General features: G+C 51.5%; 1 protein-coding gene across 2 annotated transcripts in view; it reads right to left on the bottom strand.

Moving 5' to 3' along the window:
* Positions 1-265: 265 nt before the first annotated feature.
* PRTG (protogenin) overlaps positions 266-14286 on the bottom strand; it is a 121978-nt gene continuing 107957 nt past the window's right edge. For both annotated transcript variants that reach the window (XM_032953820.2, XM_032953821.2), the window contains exons 18-20: positions 11727-11868; positions 10086-10196; positions 266-5958 (exon numbers count right to left, since the gene is read on the bottom strand). In XM_032953820.2, the coding sequence (XP_032809711.1) occupies positions 5476-5958; positions 10086-10196; positions 11727-11868 (736 nt within the window). In that variant the 3' untranslated portion in view covers positions 266-5475. The remainder of the gene's footprint in view (positions 5959-10085; positions 10197-11726; positions 11869-14286) is intronic.

Genomic DNA, 14286 nt, shown 5'->3' with positions numbered 1-14286 from the left:
TATAAAACTTCACTATCGTCACCTGACACGCACGCGTGCATCGCATGAAAAAAGCGCCGTACACACTAATACACATTTAGCTCCATAATACTGTTCAACAAAAAACAATCGACTCATCAGAACGAATCTTCAGACTTCGCCTGCCACTTGCAGGCTGTGCCCCCCCCCCCCCCCCCCCGTGCGCAGCAACCCCGATGGCAATTCCCACTGAAGCAGCTGGAGTCACGGTCTTACGGATGACAAACGCTCACCACGAGGCTGCGAGTAACGATATAAGAACATCTACTTTTATTTTCTTAAAAACTTGACATTTAGCTCAGTGTTGTACAAACTGTTAAAAGAGCAGGTACTAACCAGACATTGTTCATCATACAAATACAATTTTAACATCCTGTAAAATACTGACCCATCAATGTTGTAGCAACAGTACAACTTAAAAAAAAGAGAAAGAGGAATACATTCATTCTTTGGAAGCCTGATGCCGTGTGAAGGCCAGTGCTTGAGCTCAAACCCTGAGAACAAACCCGCCCAAGCAGGCGAACGACTGGGCTCAGGCAGGGCCCGCACACGGCCAGGCAGACCCAGGACAGAGCACGCTGTGCCATGCAAAACCCAGCAGCAGCAGCAGCTTCTGCGACAGCCTGTCTTGCGCAACATGCTGGCAGTGGTAGACTTTGCAGGTGGAGAATGTTAACATCTAAAATGTGGCTTCTTGTTTGTTGTCCTTTCAACGCACGTCCGATTATCACGGTTGGCTATGTACGGTGCGAAAGTAGTTTAACATACATACATACATAAACAATGCCCTTGCCTGTAATACTATGGGCATATGTTTATATGCAGAATCAGTCTGTGGCTGCTACAGCGAACTGAGGAGCCCTTACAAGGTTGAAACTCCTCTGTTTTCCCATGCGGGCCTCATGTTGGTTGAAATGTCGTGCTGTATTTTTCAGTGAACCAAATTCATTTTTTTTACAAACGTAAACAAAGTAGCAATATCATAATTTATGCTGTTCAGTTTGCCCACTGAATGATGCACGCTTGAAGGGTTTGACACAGGCCTCTGTATGATATCATATGGCATAATTTATTATTAGCCTACCATTCCATTTACTCCAAAGTCCACCACTGGATGTTGAAAATATAAATTTTGTCCAACAGCCCTTGCAGCTCCTTTGGTGCAGCAATAATTGGCTTTTCGCTCAGCATAATTCCGTCCATACTCGATTCGAACCAGAGGGATAAGCTCATCTTGGTTGTAAGCCTCCCCCTGCCTCCAAAAATAAGCCTTGAACACAAATGACATCGGTTGTTGATGGGGCCCAATTGGGCAGCCACGAAGTCACGTGGGTGTTGTTACAGCATTCACGATACCACTGGGCTAAAAACTCCGAAACTACGTACTCGGACACACGACACATACGCTCCGTTGGTGCATTGCGATTGCACTTCGATGGCAATATTAACGAGGGGCGGTCAAAATGTTTCCGGAATGGAACATTACGAGTAAACACATCCACGCACAACTATTTCGCGATACGGTCACCCCGAAGATCAACGCACTTGTTCTATTACGTATGGTACATGGTGACGTGGAGGGGGGGGGGCGCATCAAAATAAAATCTAACATCTCATCGGTTCAACATTTTTACCAACTAAAAACTTCTCACTGTGAAAACGTTTTAACCACCCTTTGTGTGTTTTTTGTAGGAGCCTTCAACGCGCCTACATTTCGGATCAACGGCGACGAGCACGCGGGGGATAAACACTTTTTCGGCACGGCTCGGTGGCAGCGCGGTCTGCGGTGGCCGGGATCGCGCTGCCAGCGAAGGCAACGGTGGCCCCCCGCTCATGGCTCCAGTTCGAGAAGGTGCCCAGGTGTCGAGCAACGTGCACGGGCGGAGACTTGGTGGGGTGATCGGAATGCAACGCGGCAGTGGCTCCATGCGCGGGGCGAGCGCACCGTGCAAGCCCACGCAACCAGCCAAAGACAACGTGATCACGCCTTGCTTTCGCATTCCAGTGAGCGACTGAAACCACCTGCACGCCTTACTCGACACCGAAACACCCCTGGCGGACTGTGGCATTTTCAATCAACTGGAGCTAGGAGCCAACGAGGAACAGAACCGTGAGGCGGAGGTCAACGATCACCGCCGCTCTCCACTAGAGCCCTCTTCCTCCTCGAAACACCCCCTGCATACGAGACCTCTCAGAATGATGATAATTGTTTTGAAGCGGTGCACAAAAGCATCCATGACAGCAGCTTTACAGCGGCTTTGCTTAAACGCAATGGGTCTGGGCTTCAAATGGGCGAGCCATTACTTGAGTTGAGACTTCAGATCGTAATGGTTACCCACCTTGCGATTAGACAATGCAGGGCAAAGGAATTTTCACTGATGAAGGAATTTCACGTGACAGCATTGTGTGCAGAACACAGTAGGCATCGCTAATGCCAGATAATTAATGTGTAAATAGCCAAATCACCACTATTACATTTCAAATGTTGACTATGCCACAACTGCTGAGCACAGGCCCAAAGGTCCAAAACATCAAATGTTCAGCATCAAATAGCGCAATCAAAGTTATAAAAGATAAGGGCAAACATTTCTCGAATTGAGCAGGGCAGCAAGAGCTTGGGGGAAGAGCCATTGGGAGGGAACGCCATGGCCACTCATGTCCAACCAACATTGGTGTGATATGTGGCCCATAACATCGAAAGCACAATTCTTCAACAGTTTGCCGTCATGGCAGAGGCCTTCATTACGAAAGGTCTGGCAGTGGGGGGGAGAATCATCGCCGCACGCAATAGACGTAGCAACTGGCAATAGACAACGCTTATATTATGTACAGGTCCTCGGTCCTGGGTCTCGGTAACAACAGTGTCCACACACTTTAAGAAATATATAAGCGTAAAAAAACAACAACGCGAAACGCGAAATAAAGCTCACAGACGTCACACGTTTAACAATTCGATTCGCAATGCCGTTTTGAGCATTTGGAACTTGAGGTATTTGTTCATGACCTTGCCAAAACAACGCAAACTATCTTTGGCAAATATGTTAAGTGTTTCATTGTTTGTAGGTAGCAACATCATAACCTTGGTCCTGTTAACAAAAAACACCGTCGTCATTACAAAGAACATCAACGCGATTGTTTTTTTTTGTCGAAAATAAAGCTGTGTAATACATTTTTGAGGGGCTAAATTAAGCCAATAGTTCTTCCTTAAATACGACAGGCCTAAACAGAATAAAAAGAAAACGCCTGGTATATTTTTGTGTGAAAACTTTACAATACAACACTTCAAATGTCCGAGCGAATCTTCTTAAAGCTTACTTTTTGGTATTTAAATAAAATCTTTGGTTTCTTGTCAGGTAGAACGTTGTTAAGTTAGAAATGGCTGAGGGAATCTGGAGTTAACACTACATCTGGACTACACTACCACACGCAGACTCGCCACAGTGACTCTAAACGCACAGACGGAAGAACACAGTAGTAGTTAAAAGGACATTACCCTGTCGAAACACCATACAGCAACAGTAGCAACAGCATGGATTCTTTGTAAAACATCTACAACTCATACTTTAGTAACTCTAAACTAACAAAAAGGGGATCTTTCTAAGCAAAAACAAGAGGTAGTAGCTCGGAGTCTAATGACTCACCTGGGTTTGTTGGGCGTCAAGGGGGGGGGGGGCCTTTGGTTAATTCGATTCTGGGACGAGAGTTCCCAAAACCCAACCCTTCAATGGGGCCCCCCTGTGCAGTCCAGCTTGCAACAGCTCCCACTTGACAGATCTTTAAAACGACGTTGACGCACGTGTGCGCGCCAGCTCACACGTGCGTCGTGGGAGACATTCAACTTTCTACTCGTGGGGGGGGGGGGGCTGAGAAAACTGGGCGGCGGGGGGGGGGGGATGTTTGGTAACCGCTATTCCGACATCTCGTATTCTTCTCACGTCATTCTAGACAACAACAACAACGACAACAAAAGGGGCAAAACTAAAATAATCTCCAGTAACCCAAGCCATGGTGAGATATCAACGCTCTGAACGGACGGAGCGTTTGGCGAGTCGGCCGGCGAGTGGTGGTGGCGACCTCCGGGGTTCCACTTCCCCTGCAGCCTCACCTCTCCTCACCCCAAGAGGGCCGCTGAGCAACGCGATAAAAACACACACATAGAGATAACACGCACGCGGTGTAGCCGAAAACTCATACAATTATTAATTATTTGGTTTGGGGTAATTTTTTTGGCAGATTCTCGATGTTCTTTTTGTTACATTTTGGAAGTTTTGGAAAAGCTCTCGGCAACAATCGCGTGTTGGGTTTTGGCATCTGTCCCCGTCAACGCGAGCGTCGCGTCTTCTCCCTCCATAAGCACACAAATTATTATTACGTTACTGAACAACATTAACCGCCAGCCTTACTGCATGAAAACACTTTTTTTTTTTAAACGGCTGCGTTTGTGAACAAAGTCTACATAAAACACTCTATTGCATACGGGACGCAATGGCTTCTAGAATTTCCGACCCTAAACAGTAGGAGCAGCACCGCAGCCATGGCATCGTGAGGTAGATTTCAATAGCAGTGGGGTCGCGTGGCTCCCACCCCGAGGAGGCTCCATCCTCCGTCTCAATTGTCTCGCTCCCACCACGGCACGTGCAGGAGGCCGGAGGGGTTCCATCGACGCGGCGGCCGCTGCACGGCGACCCAACGTCGACATCCTCGCTTAGCAAACGACGGTCGGGTTGGGTGGGGGGCCGTGGGCAGGGGGCCCGACCGGCGAAACATTTCGGGTTTTTCTTTGTTGTTAAACTTTAACTCAAAATTCCGCGATCGCAGCGTCGGTGCGAACGCTGCCGTGGCCTCCCCCGCGCGTGCCGCGAGAGGGAACCGCGGCGGAGCGGAGGCGTCGCCTGCTCTAGGTGGAGCCGAGAGCCGTCACTGGGTCGTTGTACAGTAGGTAGTATTGCGCCTTGTCGCGGCAAGGCGCACCGCGACATTTTGTTCCTGACTTGAGTCACCTGAGCTCTGCTTGAGGGCGGTGCGGATCAGGAGCCGTGGACAGTGCAGAGCCACCCAGGGAAGGGCGCGCGACTTACTAAGCTAACTTTGGTTTAACAAAAATAATACGATACTTCTGAAAGGCCTCCTTTGGTGTTGTGGCTTAAATAAACTTCAGGTACAATCACTGACGGTTTCATTAACTCGCTAATCCTGCGGTGGCTTTGCACAATGCACGGGTCCCCCTGAGAGAGCGTGTAACATCTGTAGGTGTTGTCGAGTGGTCGTTCCCAACTTTTCTGCGAGTGGACGTCAACCTGAATGTTATTTTTTATTTTTACGTTTCCTTTTTTTTTTTACTTTTTAGGAACAGACTCGGCGCTGGTCGTAGAGCGCAGAATCCGTGCTCGACGCGCACGTGCAGCAGCAGCGGCGGCGGGCGGGAGCAGGCTAGGAACGACCGCTCCGGACGCCACGTCAGATGTGAGCGGCGGGCCCCACGGAGCAGGAGCCCATCCACTTTGGGGTAGTCGAGGCCCCGCCGCTGCTGATTTCGGGCAGCGACGCGGACACGGCCGGGCGGCCCCGAGACAGAAGCCGGGGCGATCGCTGGGGCAGACGGCCGGCGCCGCCCGTCGCCGCCAGGCTCCGGAGCGAGGCGCCGCCCAGCGAGCGGCCCGCGTCGTCCTCGTCGTCCGACACGCCGGCAGAGTCGTGCGACGCCTCGGAGCACAGGTGCAACACCACGTCCTCCAGCGAGGCCTGCGAGAAGCGGCCCGAGTAGCCGGGAGCCGGGGCGCGCGCGCCGTCCATGGGCGACGGCTCGTGGCTCGAGCTGCAGCCGCTCGTGCTGCTGCTCTCGGCGCACGCGAGGGCCGAATCGCGCGACCGCTCCGGGTCCAGCGACGAGACGCCTTCGCGTGCCTCGGCCTCCGTGCAGAACAGCGGCCGCTGGCACATCTGCGGAGGCACCGCGACCGTTCACGGTTAGACCGGCGAGGCGGACGTGCGCCTGACCTGGCGGTGCGTCGCGAGTTCAGATGCGGTATTCAAATACCCCGATGAGAGCGCTCGGAAGTAATAAGGTGAACGATACCGACTGGCGAGGTTTCACTGTCAGTTGAAAGCAGTCGGGCTGTCTAAAATCGCAGCTGGTGGACCGGCCACAGCAGGTGCAGTTCCCCCAAATGGAGAATAAAACAATCGCACGAATGCGACTGCGGCGCTAAACAACAAACAGCGGAGCGCATTGTGAACTCGTGTCCACTGTGGGGCTATGGATCTCTATGTGAGTCTACGAGTCTCTGTGTGAGTCTACGAGTCTCTGTGTGAGTCTACGAGTCTCTGTGTGAGTCTACAAGTCTCCGCGCGAGTCTCCGTGTGAAGTCTACGAGTCTCTGTGTGAAGTCTACGAGTCTCTGTGTGAGTCTACGAGTCTCCGTGTGAAGTCTACGTGTGAGTTTATGAGTCTCCGTGTGCTACGAGTCTCTGTGTGAAGTCTACGAGTCTCTGTGTGAAGTCTACGTGTGAGTCTACGAGTCTCCATGTGAAGTCTACGAGTCTCCGTGTGAAGTCTACGAGTCTCTGTGTGACGTCTACAAGTCTCTGTGTGAGTCTACGAGTCTCCGTGTGAAGTCTACGAGTCTCCGTGAGAAGTCTACGAGTCTCTGTGTGAGTCTACGAGTCTCTGTGTGAAGTCTACGTGTGAGTCTACGAGTCTCCGTGTGAAGTCTACGAGTCTCCGTGTGAAGTCTACGAGTCTCCGTGTGAAGTCTACGAGTCTCCGTGTGTAGTCTACAAGTCTCTGTGTGAGTCTACGAGTCTCTGTGTGAGTCTACGAGTCTCTGTGTGAAGTCTACGAGTCTCTGTGTGAAGTCTACGTGTGAGTCTACGAGTCTCCGTGTGAAGTCTACGAGTCTCCGTGTGAAGTCTACGAGTCTCCGTGTGAAGTCTACGAGTCTCCGTGTGTAGTCTACAAGTCTCTGTGTGAGTCTACGAGTCTCTGTGTGAGTCTACGAGTCTCTGTGTGAAGTCTACGAGTCTCTGTGTGAAGTCTACGTGTGAGTCTACGAGTCTCCGTGTGAAGTCTACGAGTCTCCGTGTGAAGTCTACGAGTCTCCGTGTGAAGTCTACGAGTCTCCGTGTGTAGTCTACAAGTCTCTGTGTGAGTCTACGAGTCTCTGTGTGAGTCTACGAGTCTCTGTGTGAAGTCTACGAGTCTCTGTGTGAAGTCTACGTGTGAGTCTACGAGTCTCCGTGTGAAGTCTACGAGTCTCTGTGTGAGTCTACGAGTCTCCGTGTGAGTCTACGAGTCTCCGTGTAAAGTCTACGAGTCTCTGTGTGAGTCTACGAGTCTCTGTGTGAAGTCTACGAGTCTCCGTGTGAGTCTACGAGTCTCCGTGTGAAGTCTACGTGTGAGTTTATGAGTCTCCGTGTGCTACGAGTCTCTGTGTGAAGTCTACGAGTCTCTGTGTGAAGTCTACGTGTGAGTCTACGAGTCTCCATGTGAAGTCTACGAGTCTCCGTGTGAAGTCTACGAGTCTCTGTGTGACGTCTACAAGTCTCTGTGTGAGTCTACGAGTCTCCGTGTGAAGTCTACGAGTCTCCGTGAGAAGTCTACGAGTCTCTGTGTGAGTCTACGAGTCTCTGTGTGAAGTCTACGTGTGAGTCTACGAGTCTCCGTGTGAAGTCTACGAGTCTCCGTGTGAAGTCTACGAGTCTCCGTGTGAAGTCTACGAGTCTCCGTGTGTAGTCTACAAGTCTCTGTGTGAGTCTACGAGTCTCTGTGTGAGTCTACGAGTCTCTGTGTGAAGTCTACGAGTCTCTGTGTGAAGTCTACGTGTGAGTCTACGAGTCTCCGTGTGAAGTCTACGAGTCTCCGTGTGAAGTCTACGAGTCTCCGTGTGAAGTCTACGAGTCTCCGTGTGTAGTCTACAAGTCTCTGTGTGAGTCTACGAGTCTCTGTGTGAGTCTACGAGTCTCTGTGTGAAGTCTACGAGTCTCTGTGTGAAGTCTACGTGTGAGTCTACGAGTCTCCGTGTGAAGTCTACGAGTCTCCGTGTGAAGTCTACGAGTCTCCGTGTGAAGTCTACGAGTCTCCGTGTGTAGTCTACAAGTCTCTGTGTGAGTCTACGAGTCTCTGTGTGAGTCTACGAGTCTCTGTGTGAAGTCTACGAGTCTCTGTGTGAAGTCTACGTGTGAGTCTACGAGTCTCCGTGTGAAGTCTACGAGTCTCTGTGTGAGTCTACGAGTCTCCGTGTGAGTCTACGAGTCTCCGTGTAAAGTCTACGAGTCTCTGTGTGAAGTCTACGTGTGAGTCTACGAGTCTCCGTGTGAAGTCTACGAGTCTCTGTGTGAGTCTACGAGTCTCCGTGTGAAGTCTACAAGTCTCCGTGTGAAGTCTAGGAGTCTCCGTGTGAGTCAACGAGGCTTCATGTGAAGTCTACGAGTCTCCGTGTGAAGTCTACGAGTCTCTGTGTGTAGTCTACAAGTCTCTGTGTGAGTCTACGAGTCTCTGTGTGAGTCTACGAGTCTCTGTGTGAAGTCTACGAGTCTCTGTGTGAAGTCTACGTGTGAGTCTACGAGTCTCCGTGTGAAGTCTACGAGTCTCCGTGTGAAGTCTACGAGTCTCCGTGTGAAGTCTACGAGTCTCCGTGTGTAGTCTACAAGTCTCTGTGTGAGTCTACGAGTCTCTGTGTGAGTCTACGAGTCTCTGTGTGAAGTCTACGAGTCTCTGTGTGAAGTCTACGTGTGAGTCTACGAGTCTCCGTGTGAAGTCTACGAGTCTCTGTGTGAGTCTACGAGTCTCTGTGTGAGTCTACGAGTCTCCGTGTGAGTCTACGAGTCTCCGTGTAAAGTCTACGAGTCTCTGTGTGAAGTCTACGTGTGAGTCTACGAGTCTCCGTGTGAAGTCTACGAGTCTCTGTGTGAGTCTACGAGTCTCCGTGTGAAGTCTACAAGTCTCCGTGTGAAGTCTAGGAGTCTCCGTGTGAGTCAACGAGGCTTCATGTGAAGTCTACGAGTCTCCGTGTGAAGTCTACGTGTGAGTCTACGAGTGTCCGTGTGAAGTCTACGAGTCTCCGTGTGAAATCTATGAGTCTCTGTGTGAAGTCTACGAGTCTCTGTGTGAGTCTACGAGTCTCCGTGTGAAGTTTCCGAGTCTCTGTGTGAGTCAGCAGCTGGATTCGCAAAATCGATTTGTAGTGACTGCCAAATGTATGTCGGTACGAAAGGTGGAGGAGACAGAATCTGCCAGTTGAAGCAGGGGCCAGGTCAGATCGGCAATGGTGCAACTGATGGATATGCTGGGAGCTCCGTGCTGACAGGGGGCCCTCTAGTGGCCAGGCTACGTGGATGCACGTCCTGGCACAGTGGCCCCACACGAGTGCCCCCTGAACGTCAGCTTCGTGATCGAGGCGTCCCAATGCTTCTGGTAGGGGAGCCTGCACCACCGCGGGTAGCATCTGTACCCAGGCCCTCGAGTAACCCAGCACCCAAGCTTAAACATTCACAACTACCTATTGATCCATGCTAATATCTCAGCCGGAGTGAAACTTTTTTAATACTAATTCACAAGCGAAAATAACAATTGATTCGAAGCGCACTTTTGAACCGCTCTCTCTCACACCTATGCATCTGTGTTTGATAGCATTGGTGGAGGATTCTGTGTGGAATTCCCAACAGTAACGTTCCCAACACAACGTTCCCAACGCTTTTCCCTTTTCCTTCCAGGCTTCCACCTGTCCTGGTTTTGCCAGGATGACCGCTTTTCCGGGTAGCTGTCCAAGGAAATCTTATACGTTTACTCAGGGAAATAAATGTTCCAGTATTGTCCGTCACGTGATAATAACAATACTGATAAACCACTAAAGACAATGCAATTACGCGTAGCTCTCTGTTGCGGTCTCGTAAAATATTCATCTTCCCAGGATGTGTCCCGGTTTTTTTTCTACCTCCGAAGTGGCAACCCTAAGCGCACACCTGCGCTTTGCATGGTTGCCTATGTACGGCACGAAAGAAGTTCAACATACATCAACATGCATGTACACGCAGGACAAACGGGGAAGCGACAAGCGACGTGCCAGTACCGGAAAGTCGTTTGTCTTGGCGCTGCTGCGGCCCAGCCCGAACAGACCTCGGCCTGCTCCTCGCCAGGCCGCCCTGGAGCCCAGGCCGTCCACAACCAGACGTGCGTCGCCCTGCGGCAGCGAGGAGAGCAAGGACGACGTTACACGACGCGGCGGTTACACGACGTCTCAGGGCTCCTCAGCAGCAGCAGCAGCAGCATGCCTGGCCACTGCGGTGATCAGTTTTGCTCACGTTTTCTCTCACCTGTGAGTGCCGATTCTCGACGCCTCGGCTGCTTACGTGTTTCAGACAGACTTAATAATTTGTTAAATATTTAGCCCCTGGGTGTGTGTTTTAAAAAGGCATTCCGATACCGTACGAGGTGATGGTCACTTTTATTTTGCGGTGGATGTTGGTGGCTTGAGCGATGTTCGATAGCCGGGTGATTCGCGGTTGTTCTTTATAGCCAAAACTGTTTGATCATCCACGACATCAGTAATGTGCCAATCAGTGGGTAACCTTGAATCACGCTGTGGTTATTAATTACTTGAACCAATCATTTTCCGGTTGATTGTGGGGTAAAGATTAAAACATCGATGAGTGAAATGTTAAGGATTGAGAGTCATAGAGCCTCCTTCAGGAATAACAATGCTTGCTTGGCTAATCAACTACAGCGTTGTACGATGAATCGCTGCCCTGCTTTCACCGCATAACACCCCCGGCAACAGGGCTCGCTGTGGGCGAGGCACTCTGGCTGCCACCCATGGGAGCGGGAGGCCCACGGCTCGGCACCCGATGTCGCATCACAGCTGGGTATGGAGAGAGCGCGTGAACAGGGGTTGGCACTCTTCCCCTCGGATGGCTCTGACACTGGGGTGCAGAATCCACATTCCCGTGGCGGGAGCCAGTCTCTCCAAACGACAGCCACCGATGGCTTTCCAGAAAATGGTAATCTATTTTATTGACCTCGCAAAGACGGCCGGTTGAGTTGACCTTCACAATTTGGAAAATTCAGACTTAGATGCCGGGTGCCACCGCACTGCCGACCCGAGCTTCAAGCTCTCGGCCTGCCAGGGGGGTGGCCACGGCGCTCCGATGGCACGACGATAGCCCTGGCGCCTCCCCGCCCTGCCACGTTCTCTCGCTAACGACGTTAACCGGCGGCGACACGTCCCCGGGAGGGAGATGTAAATCACGGCGGCAAGTTGTGGCACGGCCGCCTGTATTTTAACGATGCGTGGGGGGGATCATCGCCTCCATCAGCCCGTCGTCAAAATGTCTCATCATTTATTAAAACGCAGGTTGCCGTGCCTCGACTTTTCACACATGCTCGTATTCCCAGCCGCCTCTGCTCGTGAGATGTAGACACGTGTAGATATCTCACAGTCCAAGCAAACAAACAAGTAGCCGTAAAATTTTGATTTAAAGCTTTCGTGACTGCAGGGATTCATATTCTTGGTTCTTTCGGTAAAGTCACCACAGCTGTGGTTTTCACACCTGATGATGATTGCTTGTGTTGCAGTCGAAACGTCGTGAGAATTTTATTGTTTTATATTTGTATTATTTTATTGTTTCCCTTCTACGTGACTTTACCGAAAGAACCAAGAATAAGTAGCCGTAAGTTGATTATGAATGAGATGATAATAATATCATAAGGAGACCTTGGGGTGGAGGCGCCCACCGTGGGCAGCGGAGGACGAGGCGAGGTGAGCGGCCGTGCCAGGGCTGCCCCCTGATCCTGCCCCCTGCTGCTGCTGCTGCTGCCCCGGGAAGAGAGCGCGCTCAGCCTTGTGGTACGAGCCCCTGTGTGGAGACATTGCGCACACACACACACATCAGCCCCGTAGCGTGCCTTGTGGTACGAGCCCCTGTTTGAAGCCGGGACATTCAATATAAAAGCTCGCGATAGGGGCGGGCACAACGCAGCCAATGTGAAATACATTTAAAACAAAAGGTAGTGTAACATTCACACATGTTTATAACATTTCAACAGCCTCTTCCCTATCGTGGCGGCATTCTCCGTCACCCCTTTGGTACCCAAAGCGAGAGGGGTCACCGTGCGGGAATCCGCCCCGCCGTGCCGGATCTCTCATCTCCCTTCCCGTCCCGTTTGAGTGACGTTTACACAGATGCCGTGCACCGTAGAAAGCTAATGTTGTGGACGCTGAAGAGGAGGAGTGAAAATGTGCGCAGCGTGCGTCTCCACCGCGCACACGACCCGTTCCCTTCTCTTCCAGCACCGTATGCGGAACGTCTCGGAAATGTCAACGCCACGTTTTGCCCGCCACCAAGTTCACCGAGCGCCGCTGTGCTCTCGCGCAGCCAGCCTTTGAACCGGCACGAGCGTCCAGCCCCGAAGTCACCCGCGGGGTGGGGACGAGCGCACGTGCGACCCCTGCCTGACCGCGTGACCCCTTCACCGGCGCACATTCACCGGCGCGTGCTGCGCGGCAGCACGTGTGACTTGCAAATAAACCAGGGCCCGGCGAAGGAGTTTGTTTAAATTGAGATGTTTGGACAAGGGTTCACTGGGTTCTGAGAAATGTCGATAATTCACAATGTTTACTAAAGCATTTCAAGCGGAAAAAAATAATAATGCCATAATGTGATAATGTTGTCCAGTTATGGTGCTCCTCGCATAAGACTGACTGTATGGTGAAATGTATCATTCCCGTTTTAAAAGGAAAGGTACATCAGCCACAGGGTCATTGGCATCATTGATACGCAACATTATTGCAGAAGTTAAACGTCATCTTGGAAAACCCATGAAACCATAGGACAGTGCAATGTATGAAAACACACACATGCACACCGATCACAACATATATACTGGCTTTACATTGGGTAGCAGGGTGGGTGCAGTGGTAAACACTTGTTTCCTGCAGAGAGAAGGGCATGGGTTCGATCCCCAACATCGGGTGCCTCTCTGCGTGGAGTTTGCACGTTCTCTCCCTGTTCTGCATTCGTTTCCTCTGTGTTCCCTGGTTTCCTCCTATCAGCTAAAGAAACACAAGGTAGCTAGTATTGGCCAAACATCCTAATACCAATCACATCCTAATGCCAATAAATGACCTCGCCTGTAAATGACGAAATTGGGATCACAGAGAGCAACATCGGAAGGCCCCTCAAGAGTATTGAGAATCAGGCTTCCTTGGATAAACAAGCGAAATAATAACACCGATGACGATGATGATACATAAACTATCCACTGACGCCTCTGAGCCAATCGCACACACGGCGCAACGGTATCTAGCGCGCAAACGATGTTAAGGCAGTCGTATCACGAGCAAGAAATACCGTACAGTACATCGTGGTGAAGGGCAAATGAAGCGGTAAGGGAGCGCCGTGCGTCCCTCCCGTGACTCTCCCGTGACACGTGGGACGGCTCCTGCTGCCCGACACCGCTGCATTTCTGCCGAGTGGCTCTGCTGTGGATCAGCGCTGTCCCTGCTCCATCACGAGCAAGCGTCCTCAAGGCCCGCGGCTCAATTAAATCATTTTATTTATTCCCGATGATTCCGCCGGCCAGGGCGATCGCCCATCGATCGCCCTCGCGGTGACGTGCGTGAGGGCCCGGCAATGTCGAGGTGTAAATCCACCCCTCCACCCCCCACACTCGCCCCCGGGGAGATCCGCATGCGACACTCTCCGTTGTGCAAGGTCATTACACAAGCACCCTGGAGCATGGAGATGTTGGACAGGCGACACTCCCAGCGACAGTTTCTCCCCCGAGGTCGGCATCGTACTCGAGATCGGCATCGTGAACAACAAAATCTGATTCTCGTGCGACGCAGAGGTGGTAGTTTTAAGGCAACATTTCACAAGAAGCGGGCAAATCACTGCTGTGTCCTGCCGATTTGCCAGTTAACGAATGAGAAAGTGGAGTAAAGTGGTTGCCACTAACACGTGAATCAGCAGGCCCCACGCGCAGCCTTCACCACGATTCAGTTTCAATTCGCAACAGAACTCAGCCACTTATGCTCCACGATTATTCTGCACTGGCCTGTGACCGTAGGGCTGGAGATCGAAGTCATCTGTCTGCGTACGCTAATGCCCTACTTCAGTGTAACACGTGGCAGAGGCTGCGTTGCTTTGATTCCGAGATCAACGGCGATGAGGCAGGGCACTGGCAGGGCCAGCCGGGTTCAACACGGGGCTAGCGGGCGAACTTTCCCAAAAACGGGAGCGCCGTGGTCATCTGACAGGAGAAGCCTGACCGGG

This window comes from Petromyzon marinus, chromosome 13, assembly GCF_048934315.1.
Source record: "Petromyzon marinus isolate PM22_M1 ecotype Great Lakes invasive population chromosome 13, UKy_Petmar_22M1.pri1.0, whole genome shotgun sequence".
NCBI lineage: Eukaryota > Metazoa > Chordata > Hyperoartia > Petromyzontiformes > Petromyzontidae > Petromyzon > Petromyzon marinus.
Note: the sequence above shows the minus strand (reverse complement) of the source record. Positions and strands in the feature narration are given on the sequence as shown.